The 19,302-nt window shown below is 38.3% G+C and overlaps 1 protein-coding gene across 1 annotated transcript in view; it reads right to left on the bottom strand.

Annotated features, from left to right (window-relative positions):
* Positions 1 to 9,067: 9,067 nt before the first annotated feature.
* LOC131679795 (serine protease filzig) overlaps positions 9,068 to 19,302 on the bottom strand; it is a 54,386-nt gene continuing 44,151 nt past the window's right edge. Inside the window, exons 6-8 of the mRNA XM_058960541.1 lie at positions 10,996 to 11,111; positions 10,736 to 10,855; positions 9,068 to 9,626 (exon numbers count right to left, since the gene is read on the bottom strand). Of these exons, the coding sequence (XP_058816524.1) occupies positions 9,462 to 9,626; positions 10,736 to 10,855; positions 10,996 to 11,111 (401 nt within the window). The 3' untranslated portion in view covers positions 9,068 to 9,461. The remainder of the gene's footprint in view (positions 9,627 to 10,735; positions 10,856 to 10,995; positions 11,112 to 19,302) is intronic.

The raw sequence follows: 19,302 nt of genomic DNA on the forward strand, positions 1-19,302 counted from the left end.
ATTTCATTGCTTTCGTTTCTCTTAGTCTCAAATTTGCCGAAAATAGCCAACAAAATCGATACAGCAAAGGATAAAATTGGATTAAATAACTTTGTGTATGATTTTGTCTCATGACTTCATTAGTATAAGGATCGACTTGGCCAGATAGACGCGTAAAGAGGAGCACGACATGTGTTTACAAAAAAAATCTGATCACGGATAAGGTACCGCAAGCTCAGAAGTTTCGTTTGCTGCTGAGACCATAGTGAAATCGAAACATGAGTCGGCTAATAAATCAATCCGTTGCATTTTCTTATACTGCTTCCTAAGAAGATTAAGACTCAATTTTTAACGAACCTTAGTAAAGACAAAGATTTTGTGGTTTTCTATCGTTTTAAAAAGATCATTCAATAGGGGTCGTGGTTGGTAAGTCGATTACCTTGTGCGCAGTTCATCTGGGTTTGTATTTCAAGTCCCTTTTATTATTAGCATAAAAAAACTTTCAAACCCAAAAAGAGAGCCTCCTAAAGCAGACAATTTTCGCAATAAATATGAGCTGTTAGTATAGAAAACTGTTCTCGTTTGAATTAAAAAACTTGTTGCACTGTACTCCAAACGTCGAAAATTGTACCATACTCTTACATACTGCGGTAAAATCTATTTATATTTAACATCATGAAGTCACATTTTTCAACACTCCAACCAGTTGACCGGGGATGGTAGCTCCGTCAGTTTACTAAATAGCGACAAAAGGTTCCCCACACGAACCGGTGAGAAATGGTGTTCTGTCGCATCGGACACACAACCTGTTCCCAAGACGTGGACTAATAATTTGCATAATTCAGCATTACCATTTGAAACAATGTTCATCCAATTAAATATTCAGCCCGTGCGAGACCGCTCCGTCGGAAGGACAATGTTCCTGTGAGAATTTCGCTGCTAGTGGCGATGTACAGATGTATGTCCGGTCTAGGAATAGTTGGATAGTGTGGATGGGAACGGGCTGAGATCGGTTACGACAACCCGTCAGGGTTCATTCATGCACTTATGCGGAACGTGTGAACCGCACAGAAGTTGAGATGACGTATGACGGCACCAAGTAACGTAAGCCCCCAGGGTATGTTTGTCTTTCAATTAAGTTGTAGTTATCACTGTTTATCGCTATGGTGATACAAGCTAATGGAAACTAAACGATGTTTTACTCAATTCAGAAACTTAACGTTTGTTCAGTTGGTTACCTTTCTAAAGTATTAAGATAAAGAAATTAAAATTTTTCCTATTTTTAAACATTGAGTCAAATGAATCCCTGATCGTTACACCGCACAAATAGACTCGCTTAATGCATTGATGGTTTGTTTTGGTCGGAAATATCAAATTGATTGAACCGTGACAGTGGCGTAGCCAGAAATTTGGTTGGGGGGTGTAGTGGCTGAAAATTGGTGATTTTTTGAAAATTCTGAATTTAAATAAGAGTTTTATCAATTATTGAAAATTCAGAAATATTAGTAGACTGTCAGACGTCATTCCAGTCTACAAACAAGGAGAACCATTATGGAACAGTGTTCAAACCTTTATAACCATTTCTTGTGCAATATTTTTTTATTCAATTCGTTTATTTGATAAGGCACGTTTGCGTTAGCTTAAAAATGGCATTTTATCTTTGTTTTACATTTTGTATTTCTTAAAACTAGGGGGCTAAACATTTAAATATTATTTTGTTTTTATATAATGAAACTAACGAAAGTTTACAACTAACTTATACATATACAAGAGGGGATAATATAATATTCGTAAGATTAGGGGGGTCATTTTGTGTGTGCGTTTTTTGTATAGTAGTGCTCTTTAGGATTTTTAGAAGGTAAATTATTGGAACAATTTATTATTAACTAAGCGGAACATTTTACAAGCATATTAAAATTATAAATAACTAGAGGGAGTGATTCAATTTTATTAAGATTAGGGGGGATTAATTTGGGCTATTTTTAAGTAGTGGTACTGTTGCGAATTTCTTAACGAGATTATATATTGATCAACTAAAACTAGAAGACAGGGGGCATATAAGTTTTGGGAAGATATTCACGGGAGGGAAGGTTGAAGTCCAACATCTGTGTATCAGAGACAGAGGAGAGAGGGTGGACAAGGATGACAGAGGGGATTGAATATACTAATGTTCAGTTTCCGGCATCGGAAATCAACGGTAAGGATTACAGATTCGGACGGATGCCTCATGTATTGGGACGCCGGGTGGTCTTCCTCGAGCCAGCAGGGATTCCTCCAGACGATTTCGTAGTACGGCTCAGCTGCGGATCGGCAACACAACGCGTTGCACGTGTGATGTTGTGCTGTAGGTTTCGTGTTTGTTGGGTCATTCGACTTAGATGTTTTGTTTCGTCTTGGAGTCGTATCAGACCATCGTTGGGGTACGGTAGGCGGAAGAGGGCACTTCTGGGAATGATAAGAGAAAAGATAGGGGCATTTAAATTTGGATATTGATGGTTTTGAGGAACGTGTATATAAGCGACATGTAGAGAATATCGCGGCTTGCTACTACATCTCGAACCGGGACACTGGGTGATCTTCCTTTGCGAGCTCAATACTTCGGAGATGAGCGTCCAGCGTGTAGTTATTGGACATGAGCCGAGACATCATACGAATGAAATCCTGGCTCACATCCATCCCTTTGAACCATGGTTTCATTGATACCTTAGGGATTATCGAATGTAGCCATCTTTCTAGTTCACCATTTGCCAACCTTTCAGGGTTTTCAGTATTTCTCTGATGAGTAATACTGAAAAAATCGCTGAAGAAAATTGGTCTTTCATATATGTCACTTTCTAAAACGCTCACCTTAGCTAAAGAATCCGCTTCTTCATTTCCTGGGATGGAGCAACGCGAGGGAATCAAAACTAAGGTAATCTTGTACAATCTTACAGACCCAGCACGCAGGAGCTTTAATATTTTCCCCAGAAAATATGGAATGTGCTTTCTAGGTTTCATTGAACGGAGTGCTGCGATTTAGTTGAGGCTATCCGAGACAATAAGGTAATGATAGGTGGCCAAAGTATCAATGATCCCAAGGGTGTACTGAATAGCAGCAAGTTCTGCGACGTAAACTGAAGCAGGATTATTGAGTTTGAATGAGGCGGTGAGGTTATGATTGAATATACCGAAGCCAGTGGAGCCGTTGACGCTTGACCTGTCGGTCTAAAACATCTTGTTGCTGTCGACTTCTCGAAATTTACTATAAAATATACTTGGGATCACTTGCGGACGTATGTCATCCGGGATTCCACGAATCTCGTTCTTCATGGATGTGTCGAATAATACAGTTGAATCAGAAGCAAGAGGAAGAATGACACGGGGAGTGGGCGTAGCGTATTGGTAAATCGATTGTCTTGTACGCAGCGCACCTGGGTTCGAGTCCCGACCCCGCACATAGGGTTAGAAATTTTTCCTAAGAGATTTTTCTAACCCGAAGAGGCGAATGATCTTAAGGTTAAAACCTCTATAATTGAAATAAAAAAAAAAAGAATGACACGGTTGGGATAATATGTAGAAGGATTGATATTTCGTGCCATGTAATCGAAGTACAAGGACTTAAATCAGGTTTGAGAATTGAGCTCGACAAGTCTCTCGAAATTTGGAATGACTAACGGGTTCAGGATATCGCATCGGATGAGCAATCGATATGAATGATTCCAAAATCGATTTTTCAGCGGAAGGACGCTCGCCAGCACTTCCAAACTCATCGTATGAGTCGAGTGCATGAAACCAAACAACTATATTGGATTCTCTCTAGTTTGATGAAATGTATGTTCGCTGCGGAGCGGAGAGAAAAACTCCCGTACTGCATCACCGACAATATCGTTATTGGTATAGCCTGATCAGGTCTCCTGGGTGGGCACCCCATCATGTTCCGGTTATTGTATGGAGACAGTTGATCCTTTGCTGGCACTTTTGTTTCAGATACCTAATGTGACATCCCCAGGTTCCTTTAGAGTCGAATCAGACCCCGAGATATCTGAAATCTGAAACATGAACAATAGTTTGACCCATTAATTGAAGCTATAGTTGCGCTAGTTCACGCTTCCTTGAAAATACGACTAGCTCAGTTTTCTCCGTGGAGAACTCGATACCCAGCTGGAGGGCCCAAGCAGACAAATTGTCCAAGGTATCTTGCAATGGTCCTTGCAGATCGATGGTTTTGGGTCCTGTAATAGAGACCACGCCGTCATCTGCAAGCTGCCTTAGCGTGCAGGAATTGACAAGACATTCGTCAATGTCGTTGACATAGAAATTGTATAACAGAGGGCTTAGACATGGGTCCTGGGGAAGGCCTATGTAACTAAATTGTGATGGCGATAATCAACATGCGAAAAATGCATGTGATTTTCCGACAACAATTTTAGTAAAAAGTTGTTTTAAGTCGCTGAAAGACCATGCCGGTCCAGCCTCTCTGAAAGAATTTTGATAGAAACTGAATCAAAAGACCCCCTATATCTAAGAACACTGATGCCATCTGCTATTTGCTAGCATAGGCCATTTGACTTTCGGTTGAGAGCAACGCAGCGCTGTTACCGGACTCCAGCGTGTGTTTAACAGTGTGGCGACGGCGTTTGACTTCAACCTGACAAGGAATTCGATAAAAACTAAAATAATTCGTATTCTGAAATGTAATTAGTTTAAGTAACCACCATTGGGGCCAAGGGGTCTGTTGGTGACGGTACAACAAATAAACAAATAAACGCAAGACAATCGTTCGTCCTTTGCCTTTGCGAAAGCCAACTTGTGTACCCAATTGTCGAGGTGGGATAGAATCAGTTTTTCTAACAACTCTCGGATACAGGAGAGCATCGCAATCGGTCGATACGAATTGTGATCGGAGGCTGGTTTCCTTGTTTTTTTGGATGGCGATGACCTTCACTTGCCTCCAATCGTGTGGGACAATGGTAGCCTCAAGAAACTTATTAAATAAGTTCAACAAGCCTCTCTTGGCAGAGTCTGGATTCTTCAACAAGTTGAATTTGATTCTGTCTGGCCCTGGAGCTTTTTTGTTACATGACAAGAGAGCAAGTGAGAACTCCACCATCGAAAAAGGTGTTTCGTTCGCGGTAGATCTTCTGTGCCGGGGCGGAATCCGGACAAACCTTCTTGGCGAAATCGAATATCTAACGGTTTGGATATTCCACGCTCTCGTTCGGTTTCTCATCAGGAATCAGTCACGTCTGGCTCCAATGGCACGTTCCCCATGATGATCGAAAATTTGTGCCTGGCCAAGAAACGTATTTTTCATGATGGGAAGGATTGGGGAAGTGGTTAGGAGTAAGGAAAATAACGACACAGAACAATTAAAACAGAGCATTCTGCACCCCCGGATCGTTGATGTTCCATAATTGGATTCACAAAGATCGCATGAATAATAGCGCGCTGAATAGTAGCTGTGAATGTGATAATTGAGTTTGCCAATGTCCAGTCAGTGCCCTGACTAGAATACTGTAGTTTTGCTTGGAAACCCATAGAAGGTAGCTAGCATTTACAAATTCTTCGATTTGAGTTCGACATGCGATTACTAATTTCAATCTCGAATCTGCCGAACTAAGTGCTTTCAGGGCAGCCTGACTGTCAGAGCAAAAATAGATTCTTTTACCGAAAATTTTCTGTTGAAGTCCCGATTGTACGCCACACAGAATCGGAAAGATTTCTGCTTGGAATACGGTACAGTATGTACCAAGCGAATGAGATTGGTTTAATCACATTTCATGACAATAGACACCAGTACCGACTCGGCTCCCCAACAAAGAATTACAGTATAACAAACTACGTATTCTTCAAGTTGTCACTTCATACAACCAGACAGCCATTCCTCGCGAAGAGGAATTCTCACATTGAAAGCTTTAAAAGAAAAACTACATGTGAGTGTAAGGTCACTGGGAGCAAGTGTATACTCATCCCAAGTAACCATTTGGGGCCACAGCCTTGTGTGTAGAGCTTCCATTTCCCGACGGTTTTCAGCTTCCCGGGATTCGGGAAATAAATAATAAATTTCCCGGGAAATCCCGGGATCCTGGGAATGCAGAAGAAAAATAAAAAGGTGAATTATTTCGCTGAAAACAAAAGAATGAATTGAAAAGTTTTCAAACCCGTTTGATTGCATGTATATCTGTCCTAAAAGCAGTTGTCAGACAATGGCAATTTGGTGTCCTACACATCATTCAATCATTTGATAACTCGTCAATTTACGCAACATCAACTTGTTTTAATGATTTTTCTTGGCTATACATATTTGTTAATTACGATTACGATTGGGACGTAATAATAAACGCAGCTTTTGGAGTTACTGTCCAAAATTGGAATTCGTTGTTCTTATAAGATGGGATGTGATCAATTTAATGCAAATCTTTGGTAATCTTAAATAAAAATATTGAGCTGCTTCAGAGTAGTTTGCAGTTATTTTCGATCAAATGAGAAAATGTGATATATGGATTCCATTTCCGTTACAGTAGGATCAGAATCATTCCGAATTAAGTGTAAATCAAAATCAAGCAGATAATGGACGAACTGTGCAGCGCTGGATGAAGCCTACCATCGAATTCCTGTTACGGGCGAGTATCTTGATTGCTTGATCTTATCCCTTCAAAACTCCTGCCTGCATCCTTCAAAGTGACATTCAAAGAGTGCGCATCCATGATATTGGACAGATACAGCGTTATGTATTTCTTTTCATACATCTAAAAATTTACAGATATTACAGTTACGGTATAACAAATTAAACGAAATATGCATTCGATGAACCGACAAAATATTTCTGCAAACGATCTAGAAACATTCCTTATATTAAATAGCGTTTGCGTTAAGCATGATATCACTACGAACCATTCCAAGTTTTGAAACAAACATTCATCGATTCATCGATTTTTTTTTTAAAAAGTACCGCCATTTCAATTACTAAATTGATTTCAAGCCCTTTCATTCAAGATAACTAATAAACTAAACTGTTAAAAATCTGATCAATCGGCTCGAGGGTTGCAGAGATATCGTGCGCATCACTAACGCTACTGTAAGGAAATGCTTCGGTACAACGGCCAGCAAATCAATCCATTAAAAAAAAATATCACCATATTTAGCAGTGTTTTGAGTAAGGCTTGGACTATACCTATACCTAACAAAATCATGAAAACATATCAGCGAGCCTAAAGATATAGATCCATTGAGTTGAAAATCAGTTGGAAAAGCACAATCTGCATTCACTGTTCACTACAAACGTTATAGATATTTCTTACAGAATTTCTTTCGCAGAACCTAAGCATTTTCGAATAAATTAAAAATCTTTTTTCCCGGGATTCCCGAATCCCGGGAATGAGAAAACCCAATTTAACGGGAATCGGGAATCCCGGGAAATCCAAAAATCCCAGGATTTTCGGGAAATAAATTCCCGGGATGGAAGCTCTACTTGTGTGGCTAGTTGCACGATCTATTGGGGTTAGCAATTACGGCGATAGGTTTCCGGTCATGGACCCTTTCAAAAAAGAAGCGCTTACGGGAAAGGACTGCACGGCCGCCATCTTGTGACAAAGTCACTTGAAAAAATTGTTTTTTGTGCTTCTAGTATTATAAATCCCATTTGGCAAGATCTTAATTCATTTCTTTATTGCGTCAAGAAAAATTCCTGAAACATGCCTATTTTTTCGTGTTCTACAGTGGTGTAACCCCTCAAGGGGAGCGTCTGGTTTTTAATTTAAGTTAATGGTATTCGTTCATCTTAAAAAAAATGATGGAATTATAATAAAATAAAACACTATTGAAAAATGAATTCGCGCCAAATCCACGCGATGCGTCAAATTGGGAACAAAAACCGCACCAAACCCGCGAAATCTGCGCGACTGTAACATCCCTTTATAAGGTCTAGGAATCGCTCCAAGCAAACGATGCGACCGGTAAAGCATAGTTTAGTAGGTAGTTGTTTAGTTAGTCATCGACTACACGATCACTCGGAAAAGAAAAGATCTTGTTAAGTTTTTGGTTTTTTTAAAACTCTGGGTAGCCGGCTACCGAGAGTATTCTATATTTCCAAAAAAAAGAAATTTGAACTCCACACAGCCTACCGTGGGCGTATTGCTTGGAAAAGTTAATCTTATCTGTGTAATGGGCCGGATCACTATTTATCGCAACAGTATTTAGACAGATTTCACTATTTCTTCTATATTGGGTTTAAAATTACCGAGTAATAACACATTATACAGACAATGAGTTATGTTATAAATCAAGGAAAGTATTTCCTATTTTCCATATCGGATTGTTTATAAAATACACTACGAGCGATAATAACGACCATTGAAGGGAAATACAATGGATTGTTAATCTGATAGACGGGCTTGTTAGCAAAAACGGAACTTGAAATTAGATTCATAAAAACAGACGCGGTAAATTTCCAGTATACGTATTGATCACCGTGATCATCGATACTAGTCAGATTAAAGTCTTAAAGTGTAATTATCTTACACTCATTTGTTCGAACATGTAAGTCTGTTCTCTCTGTCTGCTTCTTTATTGATAAAGAGTAAATCACTATGCGTTCACACTCCACTGTTTATGATGGTGTTGCACGATACCTCACTTGTATCCGTAAACATTGCTGGAGTGTTCCACATCTGATACAGTTATAATAACTAATAATAACGATTAAAACTCACATTTTGCTATCACCTTTCCCAACGAGCAGAATTTCTAGCCCTACGCTATAAAATCGATTTGTTCAAAATTGTGAATGGAAGCAATTTGATAGCATCGCTAATTAGCCGATTTGTTTGATTCAGGTTGAGTTAGGCAGGAACCAACTTGTTCGGGTGCAGACACAGAGATTCGTGCTTGAAGCATGACGTTTCGTGACTAGAAGCAATAATAAAAGTCCCACTTTTAGGAGCGCAATAATTTTTGAATAATTGAATTATAAAGTTCGTTCGTTCCGGTATTTCTGGTTTAGTTTTCGGGAACGGTTTTCGGATTGATTAAATTTATTATGTAAATTTTTCTAAGAATTAATATTTTTTCATTTGGAAATAAATTAAAATAATCACATTTTTACACCGCCACTTCATCCTACTGTTCGTTAGATGTTTTTTGTTCTGTCCACTTACCAGCTAAAAATAAATATTTTAATAACTATCAACAACAATAAATTAATCTTAACAATGACTCCAAATCACATCCATCTATTCGCTAGATAAATTATTGCAATTTGTTCCCTAAAATGTAACTACCTACGAAATTTTGCTAGAGATTCACTCGCTCGATCAGAGTTTTCCACGCACATTCATCCCGTTCCTTCGAAAATTGTCACACACACGCTCACATCAAGCCACTCCAAAATGCGCACCCACGCCAGTACAAACTAATTAACCACCATTTGTTGTTGTTGTTGTGTTGTTATGCAGGAAGAGGAGAAAGGGTTGCAGGAGGGCCAGCTTTTCTCATTTCCATCTCGCTTACTTCACATTGGTGACACTTCGCAGCCAGGGTTTGTAGAATGTCGTTCGCATGTACACTCCCGGTAGGTACGGAGCTGCACATCGGATCCCGTGGGACACCGTGCCGACCAGTTCGTAGCGTCCGTCGGCCCGCTGCAGCACCAATGGACCGCCGCTGTCGCCCTGGGGTGTTCGTGTGTGTATGTGTGTGAAACGAGAAAAATAGATGAGAGTTAATTAATATCGAAAGTTGAGAGCTGCGAATTGAAGGTGATGATAGAATGTAATCACTGAAAAAAAAATTGGATGGTTTTGGCATTTTTATTTCCTAAGTCTGTCGGGTGAGCGCTGTTAGAAACAGTTTTGCGGAGGGAGAGTTGAGTTGTTTACTTCCAGTTAGTATTAACATTAGAGTGACAAAAAAGTTTTTCGCACGATAATGCCCAAACCGGATTTTGAAAATATACGCAAACACAAAAAATTAAGCCGTTTCTTTCAATAAAATTACAAACGAAATCGCTTACATAAGTCACCAAAATATAGCGATTTTAACATTTTACCCGAATGAACAAGACTTTAATTATAATGTGGTACCAAGGCTTTGCTAATGTGCCCCATTGTCCTTGCCGGGTCAAAAATTAATTACCACTCACCCTTTATAAATAGCTTAATAATCAATGCATATAAACAGAAGATTTAATTTAGATATCTTTATAATCGAAATCCTTCCCAGAACGGAACGTTATTGCATCATTCTTTGTTTGAATGTGATGGGTGGGTATGTATAATTAGATCTCAGGAAAATGAGGCCCACTAATTTTTAGTATTGTCGGCGAAATAAATCAAATATATTGAATTTAGAATTATGTTCCGCAATTGGTAAAATTAAATTAAAATTATTTTCAGTTGAATAAAATTACGTTTCACAGAACCGAAACTACCCACGTCCGATATTGCGCCATTTGCTACAACAATCAACTAGCAGTGACTGATAACTGTAGCAGCTCAAGCGTAGTTTCATCGAACTAACTAACTAAACCATAGGCCACGAATTCAAAACTAATACAATATCACACCTGATTGGCCGACCAATTGAAATCGGACGTTAGCTGTCTGTCCGTTCCATTGCATTGGCATGTTCTGTACACAACAATTTCTCGCTCACCCATTTACCGTCATCCGTCTGGGATGGGGCAACTCCCAAATGTAAAATCAATATTAAATTAATAACATTCGATACGTTCGATCCCCGGACGGGATGAAAGCACTACAGGAGAAAGGGGGCAACCTACCTCGCAGGAATCTCGCTTGCCGTTCGCGTAGCCAGCACAAACGAACGACGGCAGGATCTTCTTGTTGTGTCCGGCCATGTGGAACATCTCCTGGCAGACACTGTTCTCTATCACTGGGACCTATAGGGCAGGAAGTAGCATGAACGAAACAAAAGATAAATGGCAAGAACAGAGTGGTGAAAAAAATTCATTTTGGGAATTGAATTTCGAGCGTAAATTTGGGCAATTGAATGCCGTGTTATTATTTACTTTAAACTTACTTGAACTTCCTGTAACACTGAGGGTACTCCGCCACCGTACGTTAACCGTCCCCATCCGGTGACGGTTGCCATTCGGCCGGTGAAGTCCGCTTCGTCTGATGGCATGCAAACTGGCACTATATAGAGAGAGGAAAAAAAGAGAATTAGGAATAAATTTACTTTCACACTTTATACAAGAGTCCTTCCACGTCAGATTTACAACCAAAATTTTAATTCCTCTCAAGATTGTTCTTTGCATTCTTTAGCAAAAAAAATTAACACGTATTTTGGTTGTGGGTGAATATAATTTTTTCTAGTTGTGAGTTTTTGAACTTTTGATGTTTATAAAATTGAACATTTTTCAATCACTGATGTGTAGAAAAAAAAATAAATAACGAAAGTTGCGTTTTCGCATGAGCTTACCGAAAAAATATAGCATTTTTTGGCATACTGCAATTATTACCTATACTGTAATTTTTATAAACAATTTGAATTTCTTAAAAAAATCTTCGCTTATTTTAAATTGCTTTGCTAATTTTTTTTAATCTTAAGAATCATGTTAAAAATATTGTGTACACATTTTGGAGTGGATCTCAAATGTTTTGCGAGTTATGACGTTAAAAAGGCAATTTTGCACTAAACGCCCTCTAATTGGCTTCAGCTCATGAACTGCCAAAGTGATGCAGTCGGTTGCTTACACACGCAAGTGCGTGTCGTAGCTTCCTACGACAACTTAGTTTTATTCACGAAAAAACATTTCCAGGAATGAAATAAGTTAGAAATTTAGTTTTATTTGCAAATTATCGGAGTTTCAATCATTCAAAAGTTCATTTGGCTTATACATTTCTTCGAAATGTAATGGTGGTGTTATTTCGTCGGTGGTGTTATGGTTATTATAAAAATACTTTCCATAAATAAAATTTCAACTGGAAGCCGAGACCCTGTCAATACCAATGTTGAGCTTTCTACTATTTAGGACTCTATAGGAGATTCTGGCAAAAAAGTTACTGAGCTTTGCTCTTCTAAAACACCAACTCGTCTTCTTCCTACATACACTGGAAATTCCCAATGAACCCGACTTATTCTTTCCTCTCGTGATCCGGAGAGTTTCTTGAATTCACGCCATCTCATAAAGGCTTTGTTCGAATTAGTAGGAACGGGAAATGGTGCTGTGGTGCTCCACGAATTACATTTTGGAATTGCCCACATGTAGCTCTGCGGACAATATCAGAAATTACAATGTTTTACACCATTTTCGCAAGATGTTTACTCACAGTCTCATAAAATGATAGTTTTCTTTTTGTTTTGGTAAGAAATTATCAACAAATTAAGAGGCGATATGTCGTTTGAAAGTATTTTTTTTACCAAAAAATATCTACTATGACAGAACAAAATGAAATCAGCAACACTTTCCTTCCAGCGCTATCTGTAAACGGCTTCGACGTAGAATCGCCAATAGGCCAGTGTTAGGGCGACTTACATGGGGTTCCGGGTTCGGAGGATTTTCTTCCGTCTATCTACTGAGACGGCCCAGGATGATCATTGGTGAGCACCCAGTTTTATCGCAATCACTTCACTACACCACTAAGGTCCCCGTTTTACCCGTTCTGTGGATGGATATGCTGCCTTGCAGCCCTTTGTTCTTTGCACTTGGGATTGCTTTTCTTTACTCGACACTGCACTGCAAGGACTTTACTACTGCTGTAGATTCACTAATCACATACGGCTCATAAATTGCACTTCACTTGCAGTTTCCCGGGAATGTTACTTTGCGGTGAAAATATTCGCAACAAGCTTTTATTCCTTCACTCGCGACGGCCGATTTTACTGGGGTACGCACGAACGGTATTGTATCGATCGAGATATTATTGGACCCTGCCTTTGTCAGCTGATTTGTCTATTCCGTCTCACACGGTGCAGCGATCATTTCTTCTGTGTGCTCGTATGGTGTCTGATCGATCGGTACGGTATTGTTATAGAAGTTTATGCTGTATTGCGGGATTAGTAGGGTGGCACACACTTGTTCGGGTTTTTTGGTGGTGGGCATTTATAAGTTTATTTAATTCAGGCAATTAGTTTTAATTCATTCCGGTTTAGTTTACTTAGTGTTTAGGCTTAAAGAATTTATTTAAATTTAGATTAATAAATATAGCTCTAGGCACTTTCACTCCTCAACAGGCCAGTTATAATCATAAGCGGTTTGATCCAGCTAGCATTGAGGGGGTATTTAGCGATTGGTGAATGACAACTCACACCATTCTTGAATGCCAATGTTCACGAAGTCCATTTCGCCATTGATTGTTTTTTATAAAAATCATCCCGTGATGAATCTTTTTGTGTGGCTTCAGTTGGTCATGTCCAATCGGATACAATCTCAGAAAGCATTTTCAGTAGTGTCAACTTATACTCATGTTGTTTTCCGTGCTTAACATCAAAATTACAGAAAAACGAAAGAACATTTTCTTGTCAGATTCAAATACAAATATTAATTTAATTTCAAGTTATGATTGCCAAAGAAGCTACTAAAATTTCTTCTCATTTTGATGCGCTGATTTGCTTATTTATTTCATTTCGGCAAGACACAAAATCAAATACTCGCTTTGTTATCAAAAGAAATTTAAACATCGCAATAAATTTTCAATTTACTTTCACTGATTGCACAAATGGAAATTCTGTTTGATGTTGAAGGACAATGTTTCATAGCTTAGATTTTGTATTTTTAAGCTTTAAAACGACCAAAGCAATAACAACCTGAGTAATCATTATCTGCAACATGACAACTTCCAGTTGAGAGAGTTTTAAAGTCCGCATGATTAAATAATCATATTATGATAGCCGTAGATTTCGAAAAGTCACACTAGGGACTCTTCCAGGTAGATACAATCGTCGTAAGAGTAAACAAAAATTAGCATAAACTATTTAACGCCCAACACCACATATAAATGCTGCATCCTTGAAGAAAAGCATGTACAGAAATGTACTCATACTGCTTCCTTATGTGACTCCAGGTTGGTTACTGACAAGAAAAAATGCCCCCTGGCTCACCCCTGAGTCGATTCCAGTCCCACCAAGAGTACTTTTTTTTTATAATTCGTTTATTTGACACGGCTCATAGCGGTAGCTTAACGGAGCCGTGGATCTTTTATATGTTTACAAATGTAAAAATAAAAATATAAACAAATATTATTATAATACTGGATCTCGAGCGCGCAACTTTTTATTGCGAGCGGAGACCTTCTTTCGCGGGGTTTGCTGGCAATCTGCATCTGGGGGGTCATTTAATTCTTTTTTGTTTTTCACGTCCAGGTCGAAGCCGGCTTGGTGTCCGTGATCAGATATTTTTCCTTGTTTCTTGCACTTATTGCTGACCAGCGTGAATCCGTCACTGTTATTGTTATCCTTGCTAATGTTGCTTACAGTTGATTTTGCGGTACTGCATGCTTCTTTTGTAGTTGTCATTATGGTCTGTGCAACTGCTGCCACAAATTTGGCCACCGTTTGTGGTTCAGGCATTGGTATTGAAAACTCTGTTTTGGGTTGGTTTGCCGTAGATGAGTTGGCAATCGGCTGAGATGCGTCTTCCTCTGCATCTTCCGCGCAAGGTTGTCCATGATGAGCTGTCTGATTACAATACTTGCACGTAGGAGTTTGCCCCTCATGGGTGCATAGCGTAGTTTGCATAATTGTAGTTCCGTGAGTTTTGAGTTTTATTGTCAAGTAGGAGGGTATAGGCCTTTCAACCCGCATCCTTACTACAAAAACGCCGTTAGGAGTACCCGGGAAGAAGTTTCTCCAAGTATCAGGTGTAACGGATTCTACTTCTCCGTATTGCGACATGCATTTTGCAATTGGCTCAGGAGGGGTACGAGGCGATAGGTCATATAACCTTACATCTATATAATCATTCTCAATATATACGGGAATCTTAATTTCAACGTTGTCACTTTCAACCACGTGTTTTAAGTTGTTCTTCAAAACGAAACGCTCGGCTTGTGCTAACGTGTTGAATGATATTAACACTGCACTGCGAAGATGATGATACTGAAGGTACAACACTTCCGTAAGTCTAAGTTGCATTTTTATCTTCAGAAGGTATTCCACTTCACTAAAACTCGGTCGTTTTAAACAAAATTTAAAGTCAACGACCGCAGCGTTGGGTCGGAGTAGAGCTTTTTCGTCAACTTTACTCATGATGACAAGAATAGTCCGATGTTTCCTTTGTTCTCGAGACAATGCACACTAGATCGAGAGGCCTGTTGTTCACTTGGCTCGATTGTACGTCTGACTGCGGCAGAAGTAGAAAGTAGACTGACCAAGAGTACTTGCTCCAAATTCAAAGCAAATCGGACAAGTCTAGCTACCGGACCAATGTGCCTGAAATTTGAATGGGATTTTTTGACAATTTACCCATTATCACGCATTTTCGCCGCTGGGTGGTACTATACGATGCATATCATCAATGTAAGTGAAAATAATAAAGATAATTTAATTGTCTACAAATTTATCGAAGACTGCTAGTCAATCAGGCTTTGCTAAAACAAGATATTAAACTTTTAGTGAAGTGATATCTGAGTCAGTTTCGCATGGGGTCTAGAAGTGCATGGTTGTGTATCAGTACTCGATTCCCACGAACTAAACATTTTGGTTAGGTATAGCTCACTACCCTAGTAACAATTGAGGTTTTATGGTAGTTTTATAGCCACTGATAAAACATAGATTGCACTTGTAGCGTGCTATAACACTTTAATTGTAGCATGTTCAGAATAATTATAGTGCATAATACGAATGATGTGTTGATTAGAACATTTTAGTTCCACGTGCTACAGTATAGAGGGCGCCTCTTGATAAAATTGTCTGACACAGGAAATTCAATAAGATTTGTAAAGCTTAGACTTGTAGTTAATCGATCAACAAAAAATGCCCTCTACACCAGACACCTCCCTTAAACAGCGAATGACGTGACGTGACGCCACAAATAATGGAAACCAATCCGAATCTTGTTTTGTGAAACATCCTAAAAAAATCGTACTTTATATTCGTTGTAAATACTGTGAATTCCGTTCAGTATGACGGAACTTATACATACTTTTAAACATATACCACATTGCCGATCAAAATTTTGCGATAGGCCTTCCTATTGAAGGGTTTATTCAGGGGTCAAATATGGCCCCATCAAAGACTAAAACTCTGGAGAAAAGTTAGTTTCCAGTTTGTAACGTACGAGTTTTCAACTACAGTCTACAAACGCATGTATATAAAGTCTTACAGCACACATAACTGGACATAACTGAATTCTCTCTCTGCTCAAATTCTCACAGCTTCTCAAAGACGAAGCAATCATTACATTAATCGTACATGAGTTCGTTTTTCTTTCAATCAGCGCTAGGGCCACAATAGCGCTCATACAAACTGCGTGTCGCTTCTGTGTGCCCAGTCAACAAATACTTCTGAGTGTCCTGTGTGGGTTGAAGATCTGCCTGTTGCGATTTGTGTTTACTTATACTGCGTAATTTTACTGGGGAGAGTGTTAATTTGGCTCCCGTTATTACAGGATAGATTTCTGCTGGTTATGGCATTCTGATTCTCTAGGTTAGATATATCAAATACAGTAAGATTCCGTTTTTGGCATGCTCCATTTTTGGCAACAAAAAAGTTTCGTTTTTGGCAACAAACGGGTTCTGTTTTTGGCAACATTATTTTTGTTCATAGTAAATCTTTTGAAAAATGCTCAATAATCATTTTGTTGTAATAATGGATATCGCTTTTGACTTTATTTCCAAACAAAGGAGTCATATTCACTATATTTTATGGAGGCGGGCATAGCGAATAAAGTTAAATTTGTTGATTTTTTCTATTATTTCATTCCATTTCACATATTCTTATATAATTAATGTTCTTGTGACATTCGTGATGTCACAAATTGAAAATAAAAGCTTTTAAGGTAAGGTTCCATTTTAGGCACGGTTCCAGTTTTGGCAACTGAAAAAAAATATTGTTGCCAAAAACGGAATCCTACTGTAAATATAAATTTTGGCATGGTACCGAAAATACCAGTATTTATTTTTTCTGTACCAGTATTTCGGTGCCAAAAACGGGTCGGTATTCCCTGGTTTTTCGATACCGGTACCACAGCCCTAATAGAAACAATGCTTTGCTTATTATAAGCATGGAGATTACCAACCGTCCTTATTTTAAAGGACATGTCCCTATTTTCGATGTTTTTGGGAAGCCGCACCGTTGGCTACAACATTTTGGTTGTAAATCTGACCTGGAATGACCCATGAATAAAACCTGCTTGATTATAATCTGAAAATAAACATAGCTTTTGCAATCAGCAATAGAAGCGGGAAACTGGGAAAATGTTTTACATATCATCGTATATACTACTATAAACATAGTTTTATAACGAACCGTAGAGCCAGATTAATTGTATAACAGGTGCCCAGGTAAATAATGCATTTTTGAAAACTCAATCGGCCTACCCCTGAGTCGATTCCTAGTACCACCAGGAGTACTTGCACCAAATTTGAAGCAAATCCGACAAGCCTAGCCACCAGACCAACGTGCCTGAAGTTTATATGGGATCTTTCGACAATTTACACGGAGAAAACCCACGAGCTCGCATTTTCGCCGCTAGGTGGCTATGTATGCATCGTATTATCACTGTAAGTGAAAAAAATAAATATAATTTAATTTTCTACAATTTCGTCGAAGATTGCTAATCAATCCGGCTTTGTTGAAAGAAGCTATTAAACTTCGAGCGAAGTGATGTCAGAGTCACGCTGATAAAAAATCACACTATAAAACCAAAGGAAATTTAACATCATTTTCAACTGCACTTGCAAGTTGAAAAGCAAATCAAATGATTTCCCCGTCGAATTTCACATGAAAATCTATTAAAATGCAGGTCATGTGCTATTTCAAATTATATTCAATCTACTTTTACATGAATACGATATGTTTACCATTGAATTTTGGCATGTTATGTCCCTTTGTATGAACTTTGCTCTATAGGTAAAACTAATCGATATTCACGTGTAGTTCATTTGGAAATCTTAGTCAATGGTATTTCTTATGTTATTTATGTGATTTTCACATAATGTTCGCAAGAATTCCACTTGAAAATCACATTGTCCACACTCTACTAGATGGCAAACGTCTTTTTTCATGTGTTTTACAATTTAATCAATTCAAGTGTTTTCCACATGTCTAGTTTTTTCAGTGCAGTTGCGATTCCTATGAATTTTATTTCTCAATTTTTTGTGACATTTTGGTTAGGTTTAGCTCACTAGTATGTTCAGAAGAATTATAGTAAATAATACCACTGATGTTTTGGTTAGAGCATTTTAGTTCCACATGTTACCGCAAAGATGGCGCCAATACTAATGTTTCAACGAAGAGAGATAGAAATTAGGTGTCTTCTATAAAGTTGTAGAACAAGTATTTTACAGTATTTCTTCCGAACATCTCGATATTCAATTTCTCTTCTACGAATAGTTGGTGTTGGCGCCCTCTATGTGTGGTCCAGCCTTATATTTTCTTGTTTGTTTTATGTTGTGCTCGATATGCAGCGAATAGCGACTCCAGAAGTTCTTAAAGGAAATTATGAAACTTGGTGTCGTTCCTTTTTTCTAAGATTATGTGAAGTGTGTTCGAAATTGGAGGGTAAGAAAAACTCTGCATCTATAAATTCTGATGAAATGAATGGACCCCAAAAGATAACAAACGTGGATTCAAAACTCAAACAGCTTTTTTCTCTTTCAATCATCTTTCTTTTAATGTTGATAAGGACAAACAGGATTCTCAATTCAAAGTAGCAATAAAATCCGACGTTTATTACAATGACTTGAACTGGCTACTAGTTCATTAAAATATAAAGTTTTGACTTTAATCCAATTGTATTTTACTATGCAGCATAGGATCAGGAAGAAGGGTCATTCTAGATTACATTAGCTATCTCCTTGAGCGAGAAAAGAAATGAAAAAGGCACGAATACGTGATAAAATCCGTTACTACATTAATCTACATCTAGAAAAGGTATGAATATCGAATAAATTTGGTCAATACCTTTCCACACCTCTACGAAGTTGTAGACAATGAGATTTTCATCAGATTCTCACATTTAGTATTTTTTGAATGTCTATAGTTCCAATAAGTAGCAGAAATGCGAATTAGTTTCATTAAAAAACTTAAGTTTCAATTCAATCAAAAAACTTTAAAATAAAAAGTTGTTCTAGACCCCCGACCGATTACTTTGCCCTTTGTTTTAAATGAAAGGGAAAAGTCCATTCTTTCACATCCTGTAGTTTTACAGATGCCGATTTTTTG

This window comes from Topomyia yanbarensis, chromosome 2, assembly GCF_030247195.1.
Source record: "Topomyia yanbarensis strain Yona2022 chromosome 2, ASM3024719v1, whole genome shotgun sequence".
NCBI classification, from domain to species: Eukaryota; Metazoa; Arthropoda; class Insecta; order Diptera; family Culicidae; genus Topomyia; species Topomyia yanbarensis.